Raw genomic sequence first — 21,326 nt, 5'->3', positions numbered from 1 at the left:
TCTCACTATTGTGTTTTTATCCTAAACTGGAAACATCCAATGTTTAGTTTTGTATAGCAGATATTCTGGAGTTTTAGATGTTCTGGTTTTCTTTTTGTTTCTGTGTTTTCTTCAATGGAGAACTGGTAGTTTTGTATTTATGAATGAGTGGTGTCTTTCTGAGGAAACTCATCCTCTGTCCAGGCATCTGTACTCCCTAATGGATAGATTCTGCAGGTCAGATTGTGAATGACATTCCTAAGGTACTAACAAAGGAGGTGGGAAACAAAAACACTAAATAAACCACTTAGGAGCAATGTGGATCCAAAACAAAGAGGTAATAAGGGGTGACCAGAGGAGAAACTGGTGAAAGAGCAGTGAGGAGCGTGCGGAGGCAGCACCACGAGAGAAGAAAAACAGAGCATGGAGCTAGCAAGGTTATGTTGCGTAAATAGAGGAATAGGGTTAAAAATGTAGCTGCCAGTGAACCTTTTACATGGGACATAAGTCTGTCAGCTAATTTGTTTGCTGTCAACAGACAGGAGAGAGGGAAAAGAGAGTATTGAGACACAGACTTCTTCCTCTAAAGAATAGCATAGTAATATGGGTTGCACTGTTGTTTACTTGGTTGGTCTTGCATAGATTTCTTCAATGAGTGAATCCTGTTTGCAATGGTTACGGTTTTCAGGACTGCTACCCAGAGTTAATGGATATGTGATTATAGAACGGGCTGGAAGAGTGTGCCTAGGGACATCTTTGAGATTAAGATGTTGTACAGCTTCATCCCCTGAGAGGTGTAAGGAAAAGCTTTATGTTTAACTATTGTTCCTTTAAGTCAGGTAGTGTGGCTGCAGTTATTCAGCAGGAAGCCTTTGGGAACAAATACAGCAGCCCCATGCCAGGCCTCCTTTTTTTCAGGAGGACTGTAGATATAATATTTGCTAGTTCTTTCAGATCTCTACCATCTCTGTCCTTCTAAGTCATATGTCTACAGGATAAATTCTTTCGGGATGTCTGGGCTGTAAGTAACCGGTTCTTTCCATTTATGATCCCATAGTACCTCGTGTGTAGATCTCTCACCAGTGGGTTTTCCTAGGGCTGCTGTCTTTCACTGGACCTTAGAGAGGATCTGCTGTGGTACAAACTCAAAGATACCATGTTGTTCTGGTACTTCAGACCCATTTATTTCAAAGAGGGTGGTCATCTTTTTGCTTGGATTCTTGCCATCAGCATGTGTCCTCATTTGTACTCCTTATGAAATAGAAATCAGCAGAATTGGATGGGTGACGTCAAAGCCTGACCCTGGCTTCTGAGTAGAGCTTTCCCAGCTATACTCTCAAAACCATTCGTGATTCTCAAAAGTAGATTGGGATCACACTGTGCACATTGGGTCTTCCCAGTGAGACTTCAGCTGTTTCGACGAATGTTTTTTTTTCTTGGATGGTGTAATTTCACAGTAACTTGATTGTTGTGCCTGTCTAATGCGTTAGCTTGCAGTTGCTCCGGGAGCATTAAAACAAAATATGTGATGAGCATGAGTTGAACCTGGAATAGTTTTTTCTCTAGATCGTGCCAGGAGATACTTCTTTCAGAACAACTGCTTTACCTGTGCCATGGACCTGAACCATCCAGCATGCCCCTTCTCCCATACGAAGCCTGTAAGGTTTGGGGGCACACCAGTCACTCTGTCTGTTGCTCAGACCAACACTTTTCCACCACAGCTATCCTGAGTGTCTTTGAAAAGACTTTGGGTTGTCTCCTTATGCCCATTTTTGTAAATGTTTGTGTGGTGAACAAATTCTTACTCCTCAGCTTGGTGTGTTGGCTAAGGTCAGCTCTGTTCTAGAAAGTGCCAGCTGAATTAAGCCTGATGCCTTCAATGTAATTGACATAGCTGATAGCAGTGAGTCCTTATCAGTTCATTAACCTGTTCCTGCCTTGTGCAGGATTTGTATAAAGCTAAAGAAGAAAAAAAAATCTAAAATATGTGTTCTTTAATACTAAAAAAACCCCACCTCTCATCAACAGGACAGGGCCTAGGAAGGACATGAGGTGTTTCCAGGTACATATATTGTGTTTCAATATGATTCTTAGATGGTGTTTTTGTGAAGATTTTTCAATTATTGCTAGCAAGTGGTGTTGTGGACTTTCACCCTCATTCACGTAACATAGATTACAACATTCACTTTCTTATTCAGACCTTTGAGATCCCAGAGGAGAAAGCTCCTCTCTGTGGAAGGAGATGTGGGTGGTTCGATTTCTTCTTTCTGATGCTTTAGTGGAAGTGAAGCTCAGTCAGAGCACGTTGTTGAGCGCCAGGAGCCATGCTGTTTTCTCCTGTCTGTAGTTAAAGGCTTTTCACTGGAAGAGGTGGAGCTTGAACTTCTGAGCTCCTGTAAACCCTTTTTTGTTGGGAAGTACCTCTCAGCCCAGCCACAGACAGGAAACAGCATATTATTACAGTCAGTGCCTGCCTCTCCTCTGCCGTCAGAAGGAAGCTTATCCCTGCTCCTTAAGCAGACAGCTAATCAAGCTTGTGGCAAGTGGAACATAGCTCAGAAAGGCTGACCACAGAGGAGACTAATCTTATTAACTGCATGTCAAGCAATCTGTTTAGGTTTTTTCCTGAGGGAGTAGGCTGCTCTGGACACTAGCTTAGTGGAAGATTGAACGTGAAAGGTAAGAAAGTCCGAGTTTTCTGGACTGAGCCCTGAGAAAATTGGCACCTATGCCAGTATAATAGATCATCAGGATGTCAGGTTCTTTTGCTTCAAGTTCCTACTGTTCAGGTGTTCTCTCCTGTGTGGATTTATATAGATAAGTTCTCCAGAATCCAGGGTAAAGGGGAATGTGCTCTTGGAAATGCTGCACCCCTCATTTAAGAACTGCTGTTGATTAACTGATGATTCACCCTGACCAATGTCACAGGAGAGAGGAAATGTTGAGATTAGAGTAATACCTCTCTTTCAGAGCACTTGCATGTCTGGAGGCAACAGTGGTTGTGGTAAGTTGAAGAACAGGGAATTGCTGGTGCTCCTGAACAAGAGCATGTTGTCATCTCTGGGAAGCAGCGTGGATGTTGTTCTCCAGCCGTATGAAACTGTGAGGTGTGCTACATTTTCTGTTATTACCTCCTTGTTACTAAGTGCTGTCTGTGTTCAGCAGCAAAGGTGCCAGTTTCTGTCTTGTGCAATTTTATGTGACTGTCTGATCTCCTTCAGACTGTATATTTTTGTCGTGTTGTCCCAGGGCTTGTTGACACTGTGGAGAAATAGCATGAATCTTCGTTTTTGAGGTAATTAACCTTTCCTAAAAACACAGGGAAAAGTTCTTGAACTTTAATAAAAGATGAAAGTGCTGAGGGTGCTTCCTCATGGTGAGAATATGTTGTTGATGTCTGCAAATTCATTTCACAATGAAGTGAAATTACATTTGTCTTTTCTGTGATTTTGTGTAAAGTTAAATTTTTATATTAGTGCTTTTAATGTGAAAGTATATCCTTTTTAGCAGATAAGGCAGTGAAGTCCTCTCTGAAGTGTCTGGTTTTGAAAGAGTGAATAGAGCTGCTGAAGCTACACATCAGGCAGCAAGTCTGCTGCTCGTGTCGAGCGCAGGAGCTGAGTGTCTGTAAGGCACTGTTTGAACAAGAGGAGCTCAGATCAGAGGTTACTTGTGCTGGTTTGAAATACAAGCTTCGAGAAAGAGCATGTGACTTATTTTTATGAGGAGAGAGAATATAAGAACTTTTGTTACAAGCTGTTTGTAGAAAGTCAGACTTGGACTTGGAGCTTGGGCTGCTCCTTCATACAGAGCTGTGGATTGCCTTGTTAAGATTTGGGGAAGGGGAAGATTAAAAAGAGGGTCTCGTGAAAGGCATGGTTCTTACCCCTTGTTTTTTAAAGTCTCTTCTCTAAATTGGCCAAAATTAGAGTGCACATTTGTAAGTCGGGCTTTGCTGGGGGTTGTTGTCTCTTCCACACCCATGTGTGTACACGTTGAGGAACTATACACTCTGCTAGTGCTCTTACTCTGTTTATATTGGCAGCTGTCAGAATTTCCTTTAGAAGCAACTGAAAATATGAGTGGAGCCATGAATTGCCATGTCCAGGATTGCTCGGCTGGTTTTCCCCCCTCCCTTCATTAAGTGCAGTTTGCTCCCCATTTCCTGTCAGAACCGCTGCAGTTTCAAAATAGTTTGCTATTTTAGTAGTTTGTAATCCAGACTTGAGTGCAGTTTTTTCTGATTGAGAAAAGGCCCTTTGGTAAACAGACCATTCTGAGTCACTGTTAGTCAGTGAAAATAAGCATTTAAAATCCTTTCATATCAAGGATTTTTAAGACTTACTCCAGTCTCCTGCAGGAACTGGTTATTAGTCTGCTTGCAGAAAAGAAGGAAAAAATCTGGAGAAAAGCCATCAAAAAGAGGATAAATATGGAAGAAAAGTTTGGAGTCTGGAAGAAGTTGCTGCGGGTGGAGAGGTCTGGCAATTGGTACTGTATGTTACAGAATGACCCCCAAATATGGTAGGAGTTTTTAAGAAAGATGAAGCTACTGTAAGAGAAAGGGGTCAAGACTGAGCTTTATGAATTTTACTGTGAGACAGGATAGATAAGAGAGCTCGAAAGTGCAGGCGACTGTTTGTGAAGAGCTTTTGTTTCCCTAGACGGGAAGTTTACCGCTTTGAAATTAGTGTCTGTTATTGCCCTTGTGCCTGAACAGTAAAGCTTTTGTTTGATAATCCCTTTGCTCTTTGTAACCTTCATGCTGTGTTTGGTGTTTTATCTACATTCCCAAGCAAGGCTGCACATTCCAGCATCTCCTCTCCCATTCAGGTGAGGATGAAAAGGCAGCACAACTTGTGGCAACCAGGACATTTCAGAACATGATGGGTTTAGTTTTATGTGGGAGTTGCTCTAGAAGGAAAAAGACTTACTTTTATGTACATCTTTGCTGTGGTCGTTTTGACAGGCAGGGAAGGGCTTGCTAATAGTATTTTCAGGAATGAGGTCTTCCTGGTTGTGGTGCTTGTGATGGTTGTGGTGCTTGTGAGGTTTCTCTGTTGCGATGTGTAAAACAGGACTGGTCTTTGCCTGGTGACCCAGTGTGGAAAGCTGCTGGGTTCATCAGGCTGTTGAAAGCTGTTCATTTCCTTTTGTGCTATTATACCTACCAGCCTATTTTCAACACAGCTAAGGTTAGGGGAATGTGAGGAGCTGTTACTAACAATAAGCTGTCAGTAACAGGTCATTTTCCTACCGTGGACAAGGACTTCTATTGCTCAATCCTGTGATTTATTAGCTGCTAGCCTTGATGTGTATGATCCCACTGAGACAGCAGCTCTTCCACTTGGGAACGTTGACCTGCCCCTCTGTTCATGGTTTTGCTTCTGTGTGAGTGAATAGAAAGGTTACTCTGAAATATCCTTTACCTTCCCAAATGTGCAGCTCTCTCTGAACAGTGTTGTTCTGTTTGAGAACTCTTTTCCTGGCAGGACTGTGTCCTTTGGAAAACAGATGAAGTGATGCATGTGTGCATCTGCTGAATGAGGTGGAGGGTGGGTGGATGGCGGAGCTATGCTAAGATGCTCTGGCACTTGGCATGGAAGCCCTGCTGGTTCCCATTTGGTGCTGCTCCATTCATGTAGATCTCAAGTGACTAATAGGCACAAATTACCAGGATTGTCTGCATTTCTTACCTGCTAACAGTGGCAGTGACTATCTTGCATGCTCCGGGTTTTGACAGCTAGTAAGTTGTTGCAAAAGTCTCAAAATCCTCTCGTTGTCTGTGCTCCTCTTACCAATTGCCAAGAACAGGAATGTGCCTTGTTTAGGAACAGAGTTTCCAGCAGCATGTAGGAATGTGACCCTGGTATGAGGGATGATCATTTTCCCAGGGAACGCTCTGTCTGGTCTGCTTTCCTGCTGCAGCATCGGGGAAGATAGGGACTGGGAGAAAGCGCAGATGGAGGGTCACCAGGAGTTGAACTTGATCTTCAGGCACAGCGTAGTGGTGGTAAGTGCCAGCACTCAGACAGAATGTAATGTGTGACCCTTTGCCAGACCAGGTGTGTATCAAAGGTGAATGAGCCTAATCATGTAAAAATGGTCCTGAAGAGACCTCACCACGTGCTGTACCTGCTTTCCTATGGAACTGAGATGTTATAGATTTTACATATTGAAAAATAAGATAAAACAGCCATGTGGAAGTTGGGGATGAAATACCCAGTATAGTGTGAACAGAGATTTGTGCATTTAAGGCTTTGAGGAAAATCTTGTTGTCGGTACTGAGGAAAAAGAAAAAAAAAGGCAGAATTTGGCACAACTATAAGAATATTAATGACTTTTTTTATTTGGTGGAGAGTTTCCATAGGAGGAAGATGGTCATTTTAGCAGGAAATAAAGATCTTGAACTATATAAAAAATACAACTGGTACATTTCTCCAGTGTCCTCTGAAAAACTTCGTTTTCTTCTGCCCTTCAGAGTAGCATCCAGGTTTTGAGGAGAAAGACTCAGCAGTGAGTTTACTGGATTGAATTTGTGGGCAAAACTGGGTGAAAGCTGAATTGCAAATCCAAAGGGGGATGTTGTCTGTGGAGGAAGGCAAGCCTCGGCCCCCCATTTGTATTTCTGTCTTCCAAACTTTAGAGACCTGCTAAAGTCATGCTTACTTGCTGTCTAAGGCTTTGCTGGCCTGATGCTGAGCTCGAGATTGTTTCAGCAGCTGATATCAATGAGACAGGCTTTTAAGATTTTTAAGTGTAAAAGACCTGTTTGAGTCTGAAACTCATGCTTTGATTTTCCTTCCTTCTCCGTTTTTCACAGTCATCTTTTAACCTTGTGTATTTGCTAAGGAAGTAGCACTTACTTGATCCACACTTAATCCTTTTTGCCCTCTGTGAGTTCAGCAGTCATGTTTGAAATACAAAGTGACTTTGCTGGTTTGTGAATCTTATTAAGGAACACAGGCAAGGTGCTTTAAAGTACAGCGGTGTGCATTTCACTACCTCTGTTGCTGGAACAGGAGCTGAAGTGGACAAAAGGGCTGGGTCCCTGTTACAATCTCACCCAGTTTTCCTTTCTGAGTTTTTGGGTTCACAGGATGCCCAGAGCTTACTCCACTATACAAAAGCAGATGTAGCAGTTAGCTGCAGGTGGTGGACGTTTTCCCTGTCTTTGCCATATGTGGTCATGCTGAAGTTTTTGCCTGCACCAGCACTGTTCTCACAGCTATTTCATTTTTTTCTAGTTGCAGTTCCTAGGTCTTTTGAGCTCCAGAAGTTCCTGCTTTCCCTCTACCCAAGTCATCAACTATTTGGAATAGTCTGGGATCTCTTTGGGGGGTTTGTGAGTAGCACCTTTGAACATAAGACTATATTTGGACAGGATGTGAGTAAAAGGAAGCAGTCAGAATGAGCAGGTGTTCTCATAGCCTCACTTTTGGCCACTCCGAGAAATGTATCACATCAGTAAAACTATATTTAGCAAAGTTGTATGTCCCCCTTCACCCCATCTCTCCCCGCAGCATTTCTTCAGCCAGCTCTGTGATTGGGCCAGTGTGATCTTTAACTTGTTTTGCTGTCTTTTGTGGTCACGAAGCTCACCAGATCTACTCTGATAACAAACAGTCCCAACACATGTTTGGCCAGGCTGTCACTTTTTTTGCTGAGAAGTTTCTGGGCAGCCAGAAAATGCTGAAGGAGGAAGTGAGCACAGATGATAAAGTTGTCTTTGATGGCAGCAAGACCAGAGAATGAATTTTACGCTGTTTGGTGGAGGGAGATTGCTTAGTTCAGCAAAACACCAAAGGGTGAAGTGTAGCAGATATCCATTTAAAATTTGGTCTAATATAAGGAGTCTTTTTTGGACTGCCTTTCTGATCCGATTATTCACAGCTGTTCATTAGGGAAGGACATCCAGGGACATCCAGTCCATTTTTAGAATGTGAAATGAGAAATTTTCTTTGGTTGGCTATGTTGTTTGCCAGCTGGCCTGATTTGAAAAGTCAGTAAACTGGTGTTAGTTTTGGACAGGGGAGTGTGGGTCAGCATAAGGGGTGGGGATTAACAGCTGGTAAGAGGGCATGTGCTGTGAGGAGGAGGCAGCGGAGGTGAAGCTATATTTTGGAGAAGTGTCAGGGGAGCATCAGTATTTGCAGAAATCAGCCAGTGAAGGCATGGCTTTTTTTAGATATAGATTTTTTTAGGTTTAGAGTGAGCAAGCTTGAAAATTGAGAGTTTCTCTGATGGACTTGAAATGGCTCATCTGCACAGAGGGTTCGCAACTGCCTGCAGAGAGGTGACTTGGTGGGTAGTTGATTGTCACCGTAATTGCCACAAAAGATATTTCTGGGGTTTCATATGCAGTGAGGAGTTTGTAAATGCAGCTGCATCCTGGTTTGAAATGTGTTTAAGCCTTCCTGCCATTCCCAGCTCTCCTGATAGCTTTTCAGGACTGATTAGAGGGATTGGCAGCTTTTTCCCCCAGACGTGTTGTTGAGCTTTTTTGCTGGTCCGTGTTAGGTCTCAGTATAAGTCACCATGTGGTGAGCTCTGAGCACATGGGTATGTGGGCATCCAGTTCCTACCAAGGAGTGAAATCTAAAGAACCTCATCCAAAAGTTCAATAGCATTTAGGATTTAAAAAAAAAAAAAAAAAGTTTTTAATATTGCCTTTTTAGGAAGAACAAGCACTTTTAATTTACGTAATTGCTCATATCTAGATAAAATTCTGAGCTGTTTCAGGGTGGGAACACTCACAGTTCTGCCAATCCCCAAACAGGCCAAAAATGTATGAGATTATAAATAAATCTTTAAACTTTTATTGTGTTTTTTTAACTCCTAATAGGGCAGCCCCCATCCTAACTAAAAAGCAATTGGGTCGTTGTTTTTTTTGCTCTCCATTTATATGAGAACAAGAGGTCACTGGATGACATTACTGCTTTGTAAATTTAGAACAAATAAAAGGAAATGCTACTTCACCTAGTGCGTCGTCATCCTGTGGAATATACTGTTCCAGGATGTTAGTCAAAAGCTGGAACATAAAAAAATAGCTGGACTGTGCTGGTTTCTAGCCATGTTTGCCAATAGGGATAACCAAGGGATAGCCAAGCCTCGTGTTCCAGGGCATCGGCTCGGCGTGGCTGTAGCAGAGAGCAAACATCCCAGACTCCTTGGCTCGGAAAGGACAGCTTTTCAGGGGGAGGATTGCTGTGGCTTCTTTTGGAGATGACAGGATTTTTATTTGTGTGAGTGTGTGAGATGTTAGTGTGCTCATCAGTCTCGTTTAACCAGCCAAGTGTATGTGATAGCCTTTCTCCTTCTGTTAGCATCCTTCACCGGGTGGGTGTCTGGAACTGAAATTACTGGCTCAGGCAGGAGGAGGTGAAAGCAGCAGGATGAGGGTTTTCCTTTCCATGTGAGTTAGAGCATGTTCCTGTCGTTCTCGCCTCTGTCCTTGTGGAGGAGGTGTTGCGATGGGCCTGTTGCACACCAGCAGCTGCCTGCAGCGAACATGCTTACAGGTGCCCGGTGTCGGCTGCGTGAGGCTGTGTGGAAGACACTGCTCTGGGAAGGAAGTGTCCCTATTTACATGTTTCTGGATTCCCAGTTATCCTCATTAAAATGTTTAACTGTAACACCACGGCATGTTAATCAGAAAAACAGGTTTGTCTGGTTTCTTAATTTCCCTGAAGAACTGTTACACTAGTTACATTAAAATCTTATCTGTCCTTCGCAGTGAAGCCTGAATGGTCCCGATTTGTCCTCCTTAGAACAGGACTGAGGTTTGAGATTGTATTCTTTGGTTTCCCGTCTCTGATGACACCATTAAATCCCAATGCAAATGTTGCTTTAGAACTGGCTAATGGGAAATGCTCTTCTTAAATTTGTCTTGCACAAAATTGCACTTTATTTGCAGTTTTGTAGTTATGCAACAGATCCTTTATTTTAATTCTGTGACTTTGTCTGGATGATTCAAGTATGAAAATCTTCTGGATCTCTTGATTTGTCCTTTTGTCTTATAAACTTGAACTTTGTTCTTTGAACAGAGGATCGTCCAACACTGAATGTGGGGATTTTTAAGATGATGCAGTAGGTGACTTAAGGAATTAGTGGTTTTGTATATTGGACAGTCTCTCCAGTGATCCAGGAAGTCAGTAGCCTCAGAAATTAATTCTTATCAAAGGAGTGTCTGCGTTTCTGTATTTTATGCCAGTGTTTTAAATTTAATGTCTTCCAAGGTGATTTAAAGATTACACTATGTACTTTGCATTTACCTCTTTGATTTTTTTCCAAAAAAAGAAAATAGGAAAAGAGAAAACACTGAATAGGAGTGTTCTGAAATGGGATCGTGATGATAATAAATTAATTTTAGCAACTGTTTTAAATTATTTTTCCCCACTGCCCAAGAGCGTGCTGGTGGCTTGTTGAGTGAACTGGTGGTTCCTTAGGTAAACTGGCTGGTTTCAAAGCGATGAAAGGTCCTTGGATGCTTTGTCCTAGGATATTTGGTCTTTACATAGGGTACTGTTGTACATATGCAATTGTAGATGTTCTTGGCTTTACCACCAGAAAAAAGAAATGGGGGGCTGTGTGCTGCTTGAACAAATTATTTGAACTTGGTTTTACTTTGAGCAAGAAAACTGCTTCCTCTTAGCTGGGCTCCTGAAGTGCTGCTCACTCTTCTCTAACTTCATGCTGATTTTTGCAGTAGTGTTTCATGCTCTGTAAAAGGTTTCTCTTGGGTGGGCATTCTTGCATAGCAGAGTTTTTGATGGAAATATAGTTAACGGCCCCATTTTCCACTTTCCTAATGAAAAAGAAAGATTCCTGGGATTACCTTCTTTGGGAATAAATTTTCTCAGACCTGGAATTGTTTAAAGGAAAAGTCAAGGAAGAGAAAAGGAGTTATTAGAAGTTTTATTTTTAGAAATTTGTAAATATTTATTTCTGTTTGCTTACAACTGATACAGATCAGGTAATTTTGTCCAAGATAGAATGCTCCATGCCAAAACTGTATTTCTTATATGAATGGCCCTGCTTTGAAAAGGTATTAGACTCCATTCATTGCCTGCTTAATGTGTCTGTAGTGCCCTATTCTAGGTATTGGTAATGCTGATGTGGGTAGAATTGGCATTATTGCACGTGAATGCTACGATCTGTCCTATGGAGATAAATATATTTTGAAAATTGAAGGGCTTAAAAAAACCGCAGAAATTTACAGGTGTATCTTTTTTGTTGACATTACATACACATTTCTTAGTGAATGCTCTGAGGCACTTCAAGGTCAGCTAAAAGTTTGATGTTCAGCTTCGAGGGTTTTATTCTTCATCAGTTTTATGAATGATAATGAGACTAGTGAGAAGCAGACTGGAAAACTGTAATTAACAGGGGTCATGTATTGGGGGGATGCGTGTGGATTTTTTGCTGTTTCTTAACAAAACTTCAATTGCTTGCTTGCAAGAGCCACATGAACATCATCAACCGGACACAATCCTAGTTTGTTTAAACTTATTACTTCAGATGTTAGGGTGCAATTTGCTGCAAAACCAGATGTTTAGACAAATTTTCATTTACAAAATGTAGGGGGAGGAACAGGAGGGTGTGGGCCGCTGGAAGTTTTTACAATTGACATAAAGGGGAGCCTTTTGATTTTTTGTTAATGGTCCTTATAATTAATGCAGCTTTTCTTAAATCCAGATCTTGCAAACACTTCAATATCGGTCTAATTTAAGAAGTCAGTTGGATGGAAATCAGTACAGACGTGTGCACAGGGAGGCAATAAGATAACTACAGTGTGGGGAAGAAAGATTTTTGTCTCTGGAAGAAAAAATGTTGATTTATAGCCCAGTCTGCACCCCAGCTGAATGGGGAACTCTATGGACAGCAGACATGGTCCTTTGAAGAGCTGGGAGCTTTTATTTCTCTCTGCTGCCGCCAGCTGACAAAAGGAGAGAACATTGGTGGCAGGCTACAGGGAGACCTGTCTGCATTCCGTCTTCTGCTGGTTTGTTAGAACACCAAACACTTTGTTTAACACAGGGCAGCTAATGCATGGAAGTTAGCCCAGGGGAGAAATGCACTGAGGAGAGTATTTTTAGAGGAAGGCAAAGTCATCACAGCCTCAAGCTGCCAGTGGAACATATGATGGAATGTCTTTTATGTAATAATGTAGGACAAACCCTTAGGAAACATGAGGGTTCGAAATACAGTGATTTCTCTTATAGATTTTTTGTTCTGTTTGATTTCTTCTCTTCTCCCTCCGCACTTGTTATGACTCTAAACAGGTTTTTCATACGATGTTACAGAGCATGCTATCTAATTTATTAATTGCTAGAAACTGGTACGTTATGGTGTTAACAAAATGTTTTAATGTTGTTGCCAATTTTAAAAGTCATCAAGTACTTTAAAAATCTTATGTAAGTTTTGCGTGTGTAATATTTTACCTTTTACTGCTCTCTGTTTTGTGCTTTGTTGTTGTTTGGGTCTGAGAGTTTTCTTCACTCAGTTCATTATTGGGAATGACAGCTAATATCTCTGTGGTTCTGTACATTTATGAAGGAATTAAGGTATGTTACTGTGCAAGAGAAACGTGGTGGAATGGTGCAAATCACTTCTGCTCTGTTATGCGGCTCACTACCTCTGAAAATAGCTCCAATAGACTACACTGGTGATAACGTGTTCTCTTGCTGTCTCTCACTGATATGCCCAGAATACACACTATTAATTTTCTCTCACTCTTCAGATTATCACTCCATGTCGGAAGCTCATCCTTTGTGCTGATAACAGAAAAGAGATGGAAGATTGGATTGCAGCACTGAAGACTGTACAAAACCGTGAACATTTTGAGGTAACAGGAAATGTACTTTCTCTCCTAAATAGCAGCTGGTTTTGAAATCGGAGTCCGCTAACAGTGAAGTTAATGGAGGTCATTTTTATTGACTATAATGGGTATAGTGGTAGGCTGCCTGTGAAAACTATCGCAAAGTCAATTCTGCAAAGAATGCTTATGTTTTTTTGTACTCTCCCTTGGTAACATTGAGAGCACTTTCCAGACTATGGGTAGATTTTGAAACACAATTCTCCTCCTCATTGTCTTTTCACTCTTCAGTTATCCTCTCTGTCCTGATTCATGTCTTTCCTGCTTGGTGTTCTGCCCACTTCGGTGCATGTTTGCCATTTGGGCTCTAGTTAGACCAGCACTGCCACTAAAGGAAGGTGTCTTGTGTTTTCCCGACTCTGATGCTTCTCTCCCTGTTGTCTCATCCCTTATGCTGGCACAAGCATTCCTCTGCTATGCAATAGATCAGGTTGGGGAACTGATCTTGCTGAAAACTGTACCTGACAAAAAAATGGGGAAGGATCAATTCTCCAGCAGATGAATTTTCCAGTTCGTTTTACTTGTAGTGAGACAAGGATGGGAGGTAGCACAGGATCAGGAATGAAGGTGTGGCTGCTTCTTCAAGTAGTCTCTTCTGGCTTAAAGACCTTCTGGAGTTAGAGTGTTGTGTATAAAGTGCCTGTGGCTTACTCTTCCCTGGTAAAAATGTTCCGTTTCTGCCTTTCCTGGCTACTATGCGCAAGTCTTTGTTCTAAAGAAAAACAAGTCTTGTTGCTCTACTTTAGGCTTTGCTGTAATACATTTATTTTATTAGTCTACCCAGTATAGCATGGACCATTTCTCAGGGATGCATAACTGGTACGCCTGCTCACACGCTCGGCCAACGTACTGCAATGTGTGTCGGGAGGCATTATCTGGAGTCACATCACATGGGCTCTCATGTGAAGGTAAGTGGTTTCTTCTCTCCTGTTTTTGGAGCATCATCTTTATAGCTCAGTGCCATGTTCCACAGATAATTTATGAGGAATGTTGTTACCGGTCTGCAAAAATATGTAGAAGAATGCTGCATAATAAATTTGAGAGAGCTAGAGGCTGTGTATGAGACTGGAGGTATTTTCTGGACCTGATGCTGAAAGCCTTTGCTGCTGAATCCCTTTCCCTTCACAGGGAATTTTCCTGCAGGAGTCAAGATCAGGATCTTGGCATTTTGTAAAAGGATAATAGATGTGATGATGTTTTCATGCTGGTTTTAATGTTGGACCTGATAGGAATATAGCTGATTATTTTTTCCCTATATAGTGTCATCCCTTATTAAAATAATGCTTCTGAAGTGAACAGGTATGTACTTCTGAGGTATCAGATTGAATATTCATAAGAATGCTCCTGTTCATTAGAATAATCATATTTGTAAGAACATCCGTGTGATGAGTTTGAATGCTATTCTGTGTCAGCTTTGACATCGCAGACGTGCCTGGCTGCACACAGCTCATATTTCTAGTGTGAATGGGGTTACACCCACACTGTGTAAAAGGATGTAGGAGGTGTATGGCTATGTAAATCATGTCAAATTTAACAAGGTGATAACTAAGCTTTGTACAAGCAACTGGCAAAAGTGACAAGGCAAGAATTAATAGCTAGCTCATCTTACTCAGTATGCTTGGGGCTGATAGTTTTGGCAGGGCTGACAAGGCCAGTGTGTGCCCATGCTTTCTTCTGGAGCCAAGTATGGTCACTTGGGAAAGCTTTTGCACAGAATGCCACATTGCATGCTCTGAGGCAGGATTAATTTATTCTTCTCTTCCTCTCTAGTGTGCAAGTTTAAAGCCCACAAGAGGTGTGCTGTGCGGGCAACCAATAACTGCAAGTGGACAACTCTGGCTTCTATTGGGAAGGATATCATTGAGGATGAAGATGGGGTAGGCATTAGTCTTAACTATTCTGGTCTTACCGTGATGTGGAAGCACTGGCACGTGCTCTGCAGCTTTCTTCACTGCACAAATAACAGATTCTGCCTTTGTGTGTTACTAACGTGGGAAATGCCTTTACTGTCAGAGCATGAGATTCTGCATGAAAAGTCCAACCGGGGTAGCGAGGATTCCTTATTAGGATGAGACTCCTGCTATGCACCAAGGAGTTGAGGTTAAATCATTGGAGGCATGTGGAACCTGGTCTGAGTTTTGGCAAAAGAAAGATAAAAGAGTGGTTGTAACAGTACCTTAACATATGGGATGTCTCATGCAAGTCAGTGTTTCCTGGGTAGCCTGGGGCGAGTCACCTGCTCTCTTTGTGCTCAAACATGATGTAAAATGTCAAAAATGCTCCTTGGGTGTATTCTAGATGTTGGCTTTGCTGTCCTTGAACAGTGCATATAAAGACTTGCCTCTCTGTATGTCTCAGTGCCACATCCTGTGCCCTTGAGTTGCACTCTGGAAAGTCCATATTGCTTCTCTCCCTCTATACCATTTGCAGATCTCGATGCCACATCAGTGGTTGGAAGGAAACCTGCCCGTGAGTGCCAAATGCACCGTGTGTGATAAAACCTGTGGCAGTGTCCTACGTTTGCAAGACTGGCGCTGCCTTTGGTGCAAAGCCATGGTGAGCTGAATAACCTTGGTGATTTCAGTAAAAGGGTAGTCTTTGATCAGCAATTTGGTGTGTTCTTTTGTTGACATTTACTTCAAATGAAATCTCTAACCATGCTGTCAGTATTTGACATGAAAGACTTTATTGTTCTTTCTCTAGATGATAAACAGCCTGCAAGAGATAGAAATTTAAATTTGTGCTGAAAAGTATCATTTTGATGCGTAAAAGTAAAATCTGAAATAAATATGGCTTCTCTGCAAGCTCATTTTCTTTTGATAGTGAGCTTTCATAGAAGAATCTAATTACACTAAATACGAATCAATGCCTCAGGCATGGGAGATGTTGGATTTTAAGGAGCCATTATTTTTCATTTCTATGAGTTGAAAAGGTACAACAAAAAAGGACAAAAAAGAATAATAAGCTATTCTAATAGTAGCAATTTCCCTTCCCAATTGCATTTTTCTTGCCTTACCACTGCAGGGCTGCAGATCTTGCTATGTTTCCAGTTGTCTATGATATTAATAAGAGAAGTATGACAAAATGTAATGGGGGGGGCCAGGAGCTCAAACCCCAAGCAAACCCTCTACCTTGCAATCTTCATGTACCAGAAATGACAAGTGCCCTAGTCTACTTTGTATTTCATTTTTTGGGTGGCTTTATCAATTCCTTCTTCTCTTACCTCTTTATGTCCCTCATGTCTTCCCACTTTGTTTTTTGTTTTCTTGTTTTCTTGAATTCCCAGCTTTTTCTTCTGTTGCTACTTCTGATCTCTCAGCTGAGACTAGGATTTTGCGAACAGGATGCCTGAAGGCTCTTAAAGCCACAGAATCTCTTATCTGGTCCTCTCAGCACTCAACGTGATAGTCTCATAAATTCAACTGGCAGAAAAAGTAGATACTAGTGGAAAGAGGAGAATTAGTAGAAGGCGCTGATTAGATAATTCTTAAAATAAGTTTATTGATTGACATTTCTTTGGACTTGAGCCCTCTTCCTTTCTTACTCTTCCTTTACAGCCTCTTGTTGGGGGGCTTTATGAGTTACACCACAGTGCCCAAAAGAGTCTGGATAATTTTTCTTTTTTTTTTTTTTTGGTGGTGTTTTCAGGTACACACAGCATGTAAAGAGTTGTTGCCAAACAAGTGCCCTCTTGGGCTGTGCAAAGTATCTGTCATTCCTCCTACTGCTCTTAACAGCATCGATTCCGATGGTAAGTATCACTAGCAAGTAGTGCTGCCTTTTTCTTCCCCTCAACCACAGTCCCTTCAGCTTCAGCTGGTAATGCCAGACTCTGGCAACTGAAAATTCTGCTTTAGGCGTTGCTGAAGTGTGGCAGTGAACTGTTTGCTTTGCTTTTGCATTCAGTTTATTACCCCATAACGTCATTTGCTGAGCTGCAGCTGTTAAAATTTTTTGAGAACAACTATATTGCAGAAGCAGTTTGGGAAGGTTGGGGAAGCTGAAAATTTTGGCATACTGCTAGGAGATAAGTGTGACACTTGGCAGCGTGAGGTGTGGTTCATGCTGGATTCAGGGCTGTGCACATTTGGTGTTTGGTGCCACAAGCACCAGGAAAGCGTTGGCTTCCTCACAGCTCTGCTGGGTTGTGCCGTGTTGTTTTCTTCTCACTCTGGCTCCATGGGCAGCTTCACATCTCTTGGCTTTTCCTCCCTCTCCTTTCCCTTTTCCCCAACAGGTTTTTGGAAAGCTACTTGTCCCCCTTCTTGCACAAGCCCTTTGTTGGTCTTTGTCAACTCCAAAAGTGGAGACAACCAAGGCGTAAAATTTCTACGAAGATTCAAGCAGCTACTGAATCCAGCCCAGGTCTTTGACCTCATGAATGGAGGACCTCACCTCGGGTAAGCAGATATTCTATTGAAGCACAGATTCCTTGTAAATACAAGAAAAGTACAAATGATTTATTTGATTATAAGCGCATCGTCAAGTATAACAAGGAACCTATTCCTCAGAGCAGACTGAACACATGTGAAGTTTAAAGGGGTTTTCCCCTCTCTGTGTTTAGTGCTATTGCTTAGATAAAACCAAAAATGTTGAAAAAGACTATTATTTCCATTCATCAGTAAGAGCAGAACAGCTTAAGGGGTTTTGGGGGAATTCCAGAAACATTCCCCTGGAAGAAGACCAAGCGTGGGAAGCATGAACCCAGAATAAAACTTGTCAGCAAACAGACCTGTAACAGGCATCCTGATATACTGTTAACAGGAGTTAACTTGAATTAAATTAGGTGAACAGGCAAACAAACGTCATAGCAAATGAATATTGTCAAAATTAGATTTATCCAGAAATAATTTACTTGGGAAGTATGTAAACCTTCCACCCCTTAAGTATTTTATGGTGATATTGGGAAGACACCTCTTAGGAATGCTTTTGCTGAAGTTGGATAACAGGCTTGTTTTACAGATTACACTAGAATATCTCTGGATTTAAAAAAAAAAAGTGAGTGCTGTGGAATAAATTCCTCTAGTGTATTTCTGCAAAGCTGTTTAATTTAAAAAACCAAAAAGTTTGATCTCTAGTTTGCCTCCTTCCAAACATTTCTCTGTTGCATCATATTTGAGTAATTTTTGTTATGAATGGATGCTTCTTTTAATAAGAGTCAACACAGTATGAATTTCCTTCATATTTTTCTAACTGTGACCCAGAAGTCTAAATCAGGGAGTGTCCACTCCTGGACAAGTGACCATTAGGGTCTGCTTTCCTGAGAACTGTTGTGGTTTCTCGTTGCTAAACACTGGCCTTTAAAACTGCAGAGTGCTGTCCAAGGGATGTGTTTGAGTGGTAAATAATTTGTAGAAACCTTTTAAAATTAAAGTTTTCTTCTTCCCCTCCCAAGTTGATCTGACTGTAGAGAGGATTTTTGCTTTTAAGCAGGAGAGAAGGGAGGGAATAAATTATTTTCTCAAGCTGTGGTGCATACTTGTAAAACAGCTGCTCTTGTTTGCTTTCTTAAAAAGGCAATGGTGGTATGGGGTAAAGGCTGCTTCTTCATAATGTAAATATTCTGAACTGGTGCCAGTCACACTGTACCATAAGATGTTCTCATTTCTGACACATTTTTCGTGTGTCAGCAGTACTTTAAGAAATAAGGATTTTCATGTACTAGAGTAAATGCTGCTTAGGTAATAATAATTAAAAAAATATATATATACAAAACAAAAATAAGAGCAGGCAGTACTTATGGAAGATGTTCAGTAAGAAGCACAATTTCCAACAGCTTAAGGAGAGGTTGTTTTTATATTCTAAAAAGGGTGAAAAGAGAAATTCACACTTGTCTTGCTGGCGAGTTGTTTGCCTGCCTGCAGGACAGAGGAGGCGCAGGAGCACTGATTCGTTGCCTTCCCAGAAGGACTAAAGCTTGTGAGGCTTTACATCCACTCACTGTTGTCTGCTTACTGAGGGACTGCACAAAGTTCCTACTCTTCAAGCTTTGCTTTAATCCGTGTGGCCTTGAGTGTGAAGGCAATGACATTAGAGCACTCCGAACAGTGACAAATAACTGGTGCTGGGCTGAATACGGCAAATCTGCAAAAAGGAAATAATTCAACGGATAGTCAGCTATCGAATGCTTGTCTCCTGTTCAAACAAAAATGCCCGGCTTTAGTAGAGGATTATGTCTGGGACATACTTCTGTAGTGAATAGCCGTTGTAAATTGCTTAGCTGTATGTATAATTCCTTATTTATAATAATTTCAATGCATCTGTAATCTGATAATGGCCTGTATTCATTGCGAAATCAGAACCTACTTTAAGCAAATCTGCCATGTTTATTGCTTAGATTGGAATTGTTTATCATTTCTTTCTGTAACAGCTGATTGTTCTTCTCTCTTGCTTTTTTCTTTCCCTCCTCTGTAGTTTACGCTTATTCCAGAAATTTGACACTTTCCGGATTCTAGTTTGCGGTGGGGACGGAAGTGTTGGCTGGGTTCTCTCTGAAATTGATAGCCTCAATCTTCACAAGCAGGTACCTGCCCAAAGAGTTTGGTGGGATGAAAGAATCAATGACAGCAGCATGGGTTAAAGAGGACTTTCTTTGGTCATACAGATGTAGTTTGCCCCAGGGCCAGAGCTGCTGAAAGCTCACTACAGCAGTGTTCTTGCAGTAGTGTTCTGCAAGAAGCAGTACTGAACTAATTAATTATTGCTATCACCAGTGTTCTTCTACAACTTAAAAGACCCAGCTTTTGAAGTAGCTCAGAGTTACTCCTGCTCTATTGCCACTCAGAAGGGGCTGCAGTTAAAAAACCTCAAGTTCCACAAGCGTTGTGCTCCTCATCTCTTCCCTTTATTTCTCATGATGTAGTTTCTGAGTCTTGGGATAGACAGAATCTTCATTGGAGCAGAGGTATCATACAATGTTTGATTATTTTCCATTTTGCCTTGGAGAGGTCTGTGCTAATGTTACAGAAAAAGCAATAGCACCACCTGATGGTTAAATAAATACATCTGTAGAAGGGGTTACTTTTAGCAAGGTGTTCCTTGAGATGGTAGTGGTATTAACAGTCCTCTCAATTAACAACTTCAAAGTAGAGGAAATTTTTCCTTACTTACATGTTCTTCTGGCTGTTTTCCCCATCCGGTTACTTTCTCCTTACCCTGGGACAAGCTGTTTCTCAATGACTGGTCTCCGTAAGCAATCAGTCATGTTACTTGTGGCTGTTTGTGGTCGTTTGTGGCTTTTTTTTTTCTCATTTGAATCTCAGTTTTGGTTTCCTTTTCTCTAACGCAGTGCCAGCTGGGAGTGCTGCCCTTGGGAACAGGGAACGACCTTGCCCGTGTGTTAGGCTGGGGGTCTGCGTGTGATGATGATACCCAGCTCCCGCAGATCCTGGAGAAGCTGGAGAGGGCCAGTACCAAAATGCTGGACAGGTGAGTAACCATCACCCAAAATCTTCTAGGACAACTGGGCAGTTCTTGATTCTGCCCAGCTGCTGGACTAATGCCAGTTAGCATTTTTTCTTTTATAACCCTTTAGCAACAAAAGGTAGTCTGGCTTTCTGTGTCACTGCTGCAGAATAGTAATGAGAGAAATTGTCCAGTGTCCTCTCTTGTGTTCCAGAGTTCTCACCAATTGAATTTGTCATGATTTATTTTTTTAAGCTGATTTTTTTCTTGGTAAATTTGAACCAGTTTATCTTGAGTTTGGCTTAGAAATAAAAGCTGAATGCAGAAATTGATTTCTTGATGCATAGTATTGATATCACCTGTATATATTTGTACATTTAAAAGGCTTCTTGTCTTTAGAGTTGCATCTTGGCATGTGTTATGGTGAATCAAGCAATGCCCATAGAACTTCTGTGAGAGAGGCAAGACATACAGAGAGGTTCTGTGTGCTATAGGATACCTGTTCATAGTGTCATCCTTCCCTCCTCCCCCAGTTCAGCCCCTCTGCAGTTCTGTTGCAACTCTGTGGCTTCTTTACACCAGTTATGCCCCTGCCAACGTGCTGTTTGTTCTGCTTTGAGGTTCTAACCTGTTATGTCCTTTGGATAAAGGAGGAAATCATCTGCCTTGTAGTGACAAGTATGATGCCTCCTTTTCAACAGGTGGAGCATCATGGTGTATGAAACCAAACTCCCTCGCCAGGCCTCCACTTCCACAGTCACTGAAGATTTCAGTGAGGATTCTGAGGTACCTTGTGAAACGCAGAGGGCAGGGGACTGGGAACAACAGCCTCAGAACGGACAAGCTAGGAGACAGTGGTTGAGTTCAGATGGATCAGGTCAGAACCATGACTTGGGCATAGCAGGAGCTACAAAGATCTGGGGGCTTCAAGTCAATGAAGTTGGGTTACCAGAGTCAACGGCCATAATGAGGAATGAGAAGGAAATGCTTTGGAAGAGGACAGAGAGGAAATGACTGACTTTTATTTGCTGTCATGACATGAAGTTGTTCAAATGCTGGAAAGCTG

General features: G+C 41.7%; 1 protein-coding gene across 5 annotated transcripts in view; it reads left to right on the top strand.

The window, feature by feature from the left end:
- The window catches only part of DGKD (diacylglycerol kinase delta), a gene marked incomplete at its 5' end in the record, with an annotated part of 69,186 nt that overhangs the window by 27,539 nt on the left and 20,321 nt on the right, over positions 1-21,326 (top strand). For 2 of the 5 annotated variants that reach the window (XM_082054958.1, XM_082054957.1), the window contains 9 exons: positions 12,722-12,826; positions 13,632-13,764; positions 14,627-14,733; positions 15,287-15,412; positions 16,505-16,607; positions 17,094-17,256; positions 19,271-19,379; positions 20,145-20,284; positions 20,962-21,046. In XM_082054958.1, coding sequence (XP_081911084.1) covers positions 12,722-12,826; positions 13,632-13,764; positions 14,627-14,733; positions 15,287-15,412; positions 16,505-16,607; positions 17,094-17,256; positions 19,271-19,379; positions 20,145-20,284; positions 20,962-21,046 — 1,071 coding nt within the window. Of the gene's footprint in view, positions 1-2,611; positions 2,659-2,949; positions 3,087-4,286; positions 4,459-12,721; positions 12,827-13,631; positions 13,765-14,626; positions 14,734-15,286; positions 15,413-16,504; positions 16,608-17,093; positions 17,257-19,270; positions 19,380-20,144; positions 20,285-20,961; positions 21,047-21,326 lie in introns of those variants that run through there. The other 3 variants (XM_082054960.1, XM_082054961.1, XM_082054959.1) reach the window with 3 other exon arrangements.

This window comes from Streptopelia decaocto, assembly GCF_964273445.1.
Source record: "Streptopelia decaocto genome assembly, chromosome: 6".
NCBI lineage: Eukaryota > Metazoa > Chordata > Aves > Columbiformes > Columbidae > Streptopelia > Streptopelia decaocto.
The sequence above is the reverse complement of the archived record's forward strand: the minus strand, read 5'-3'. Positions and strand labels throughout refer to the sequence as shown.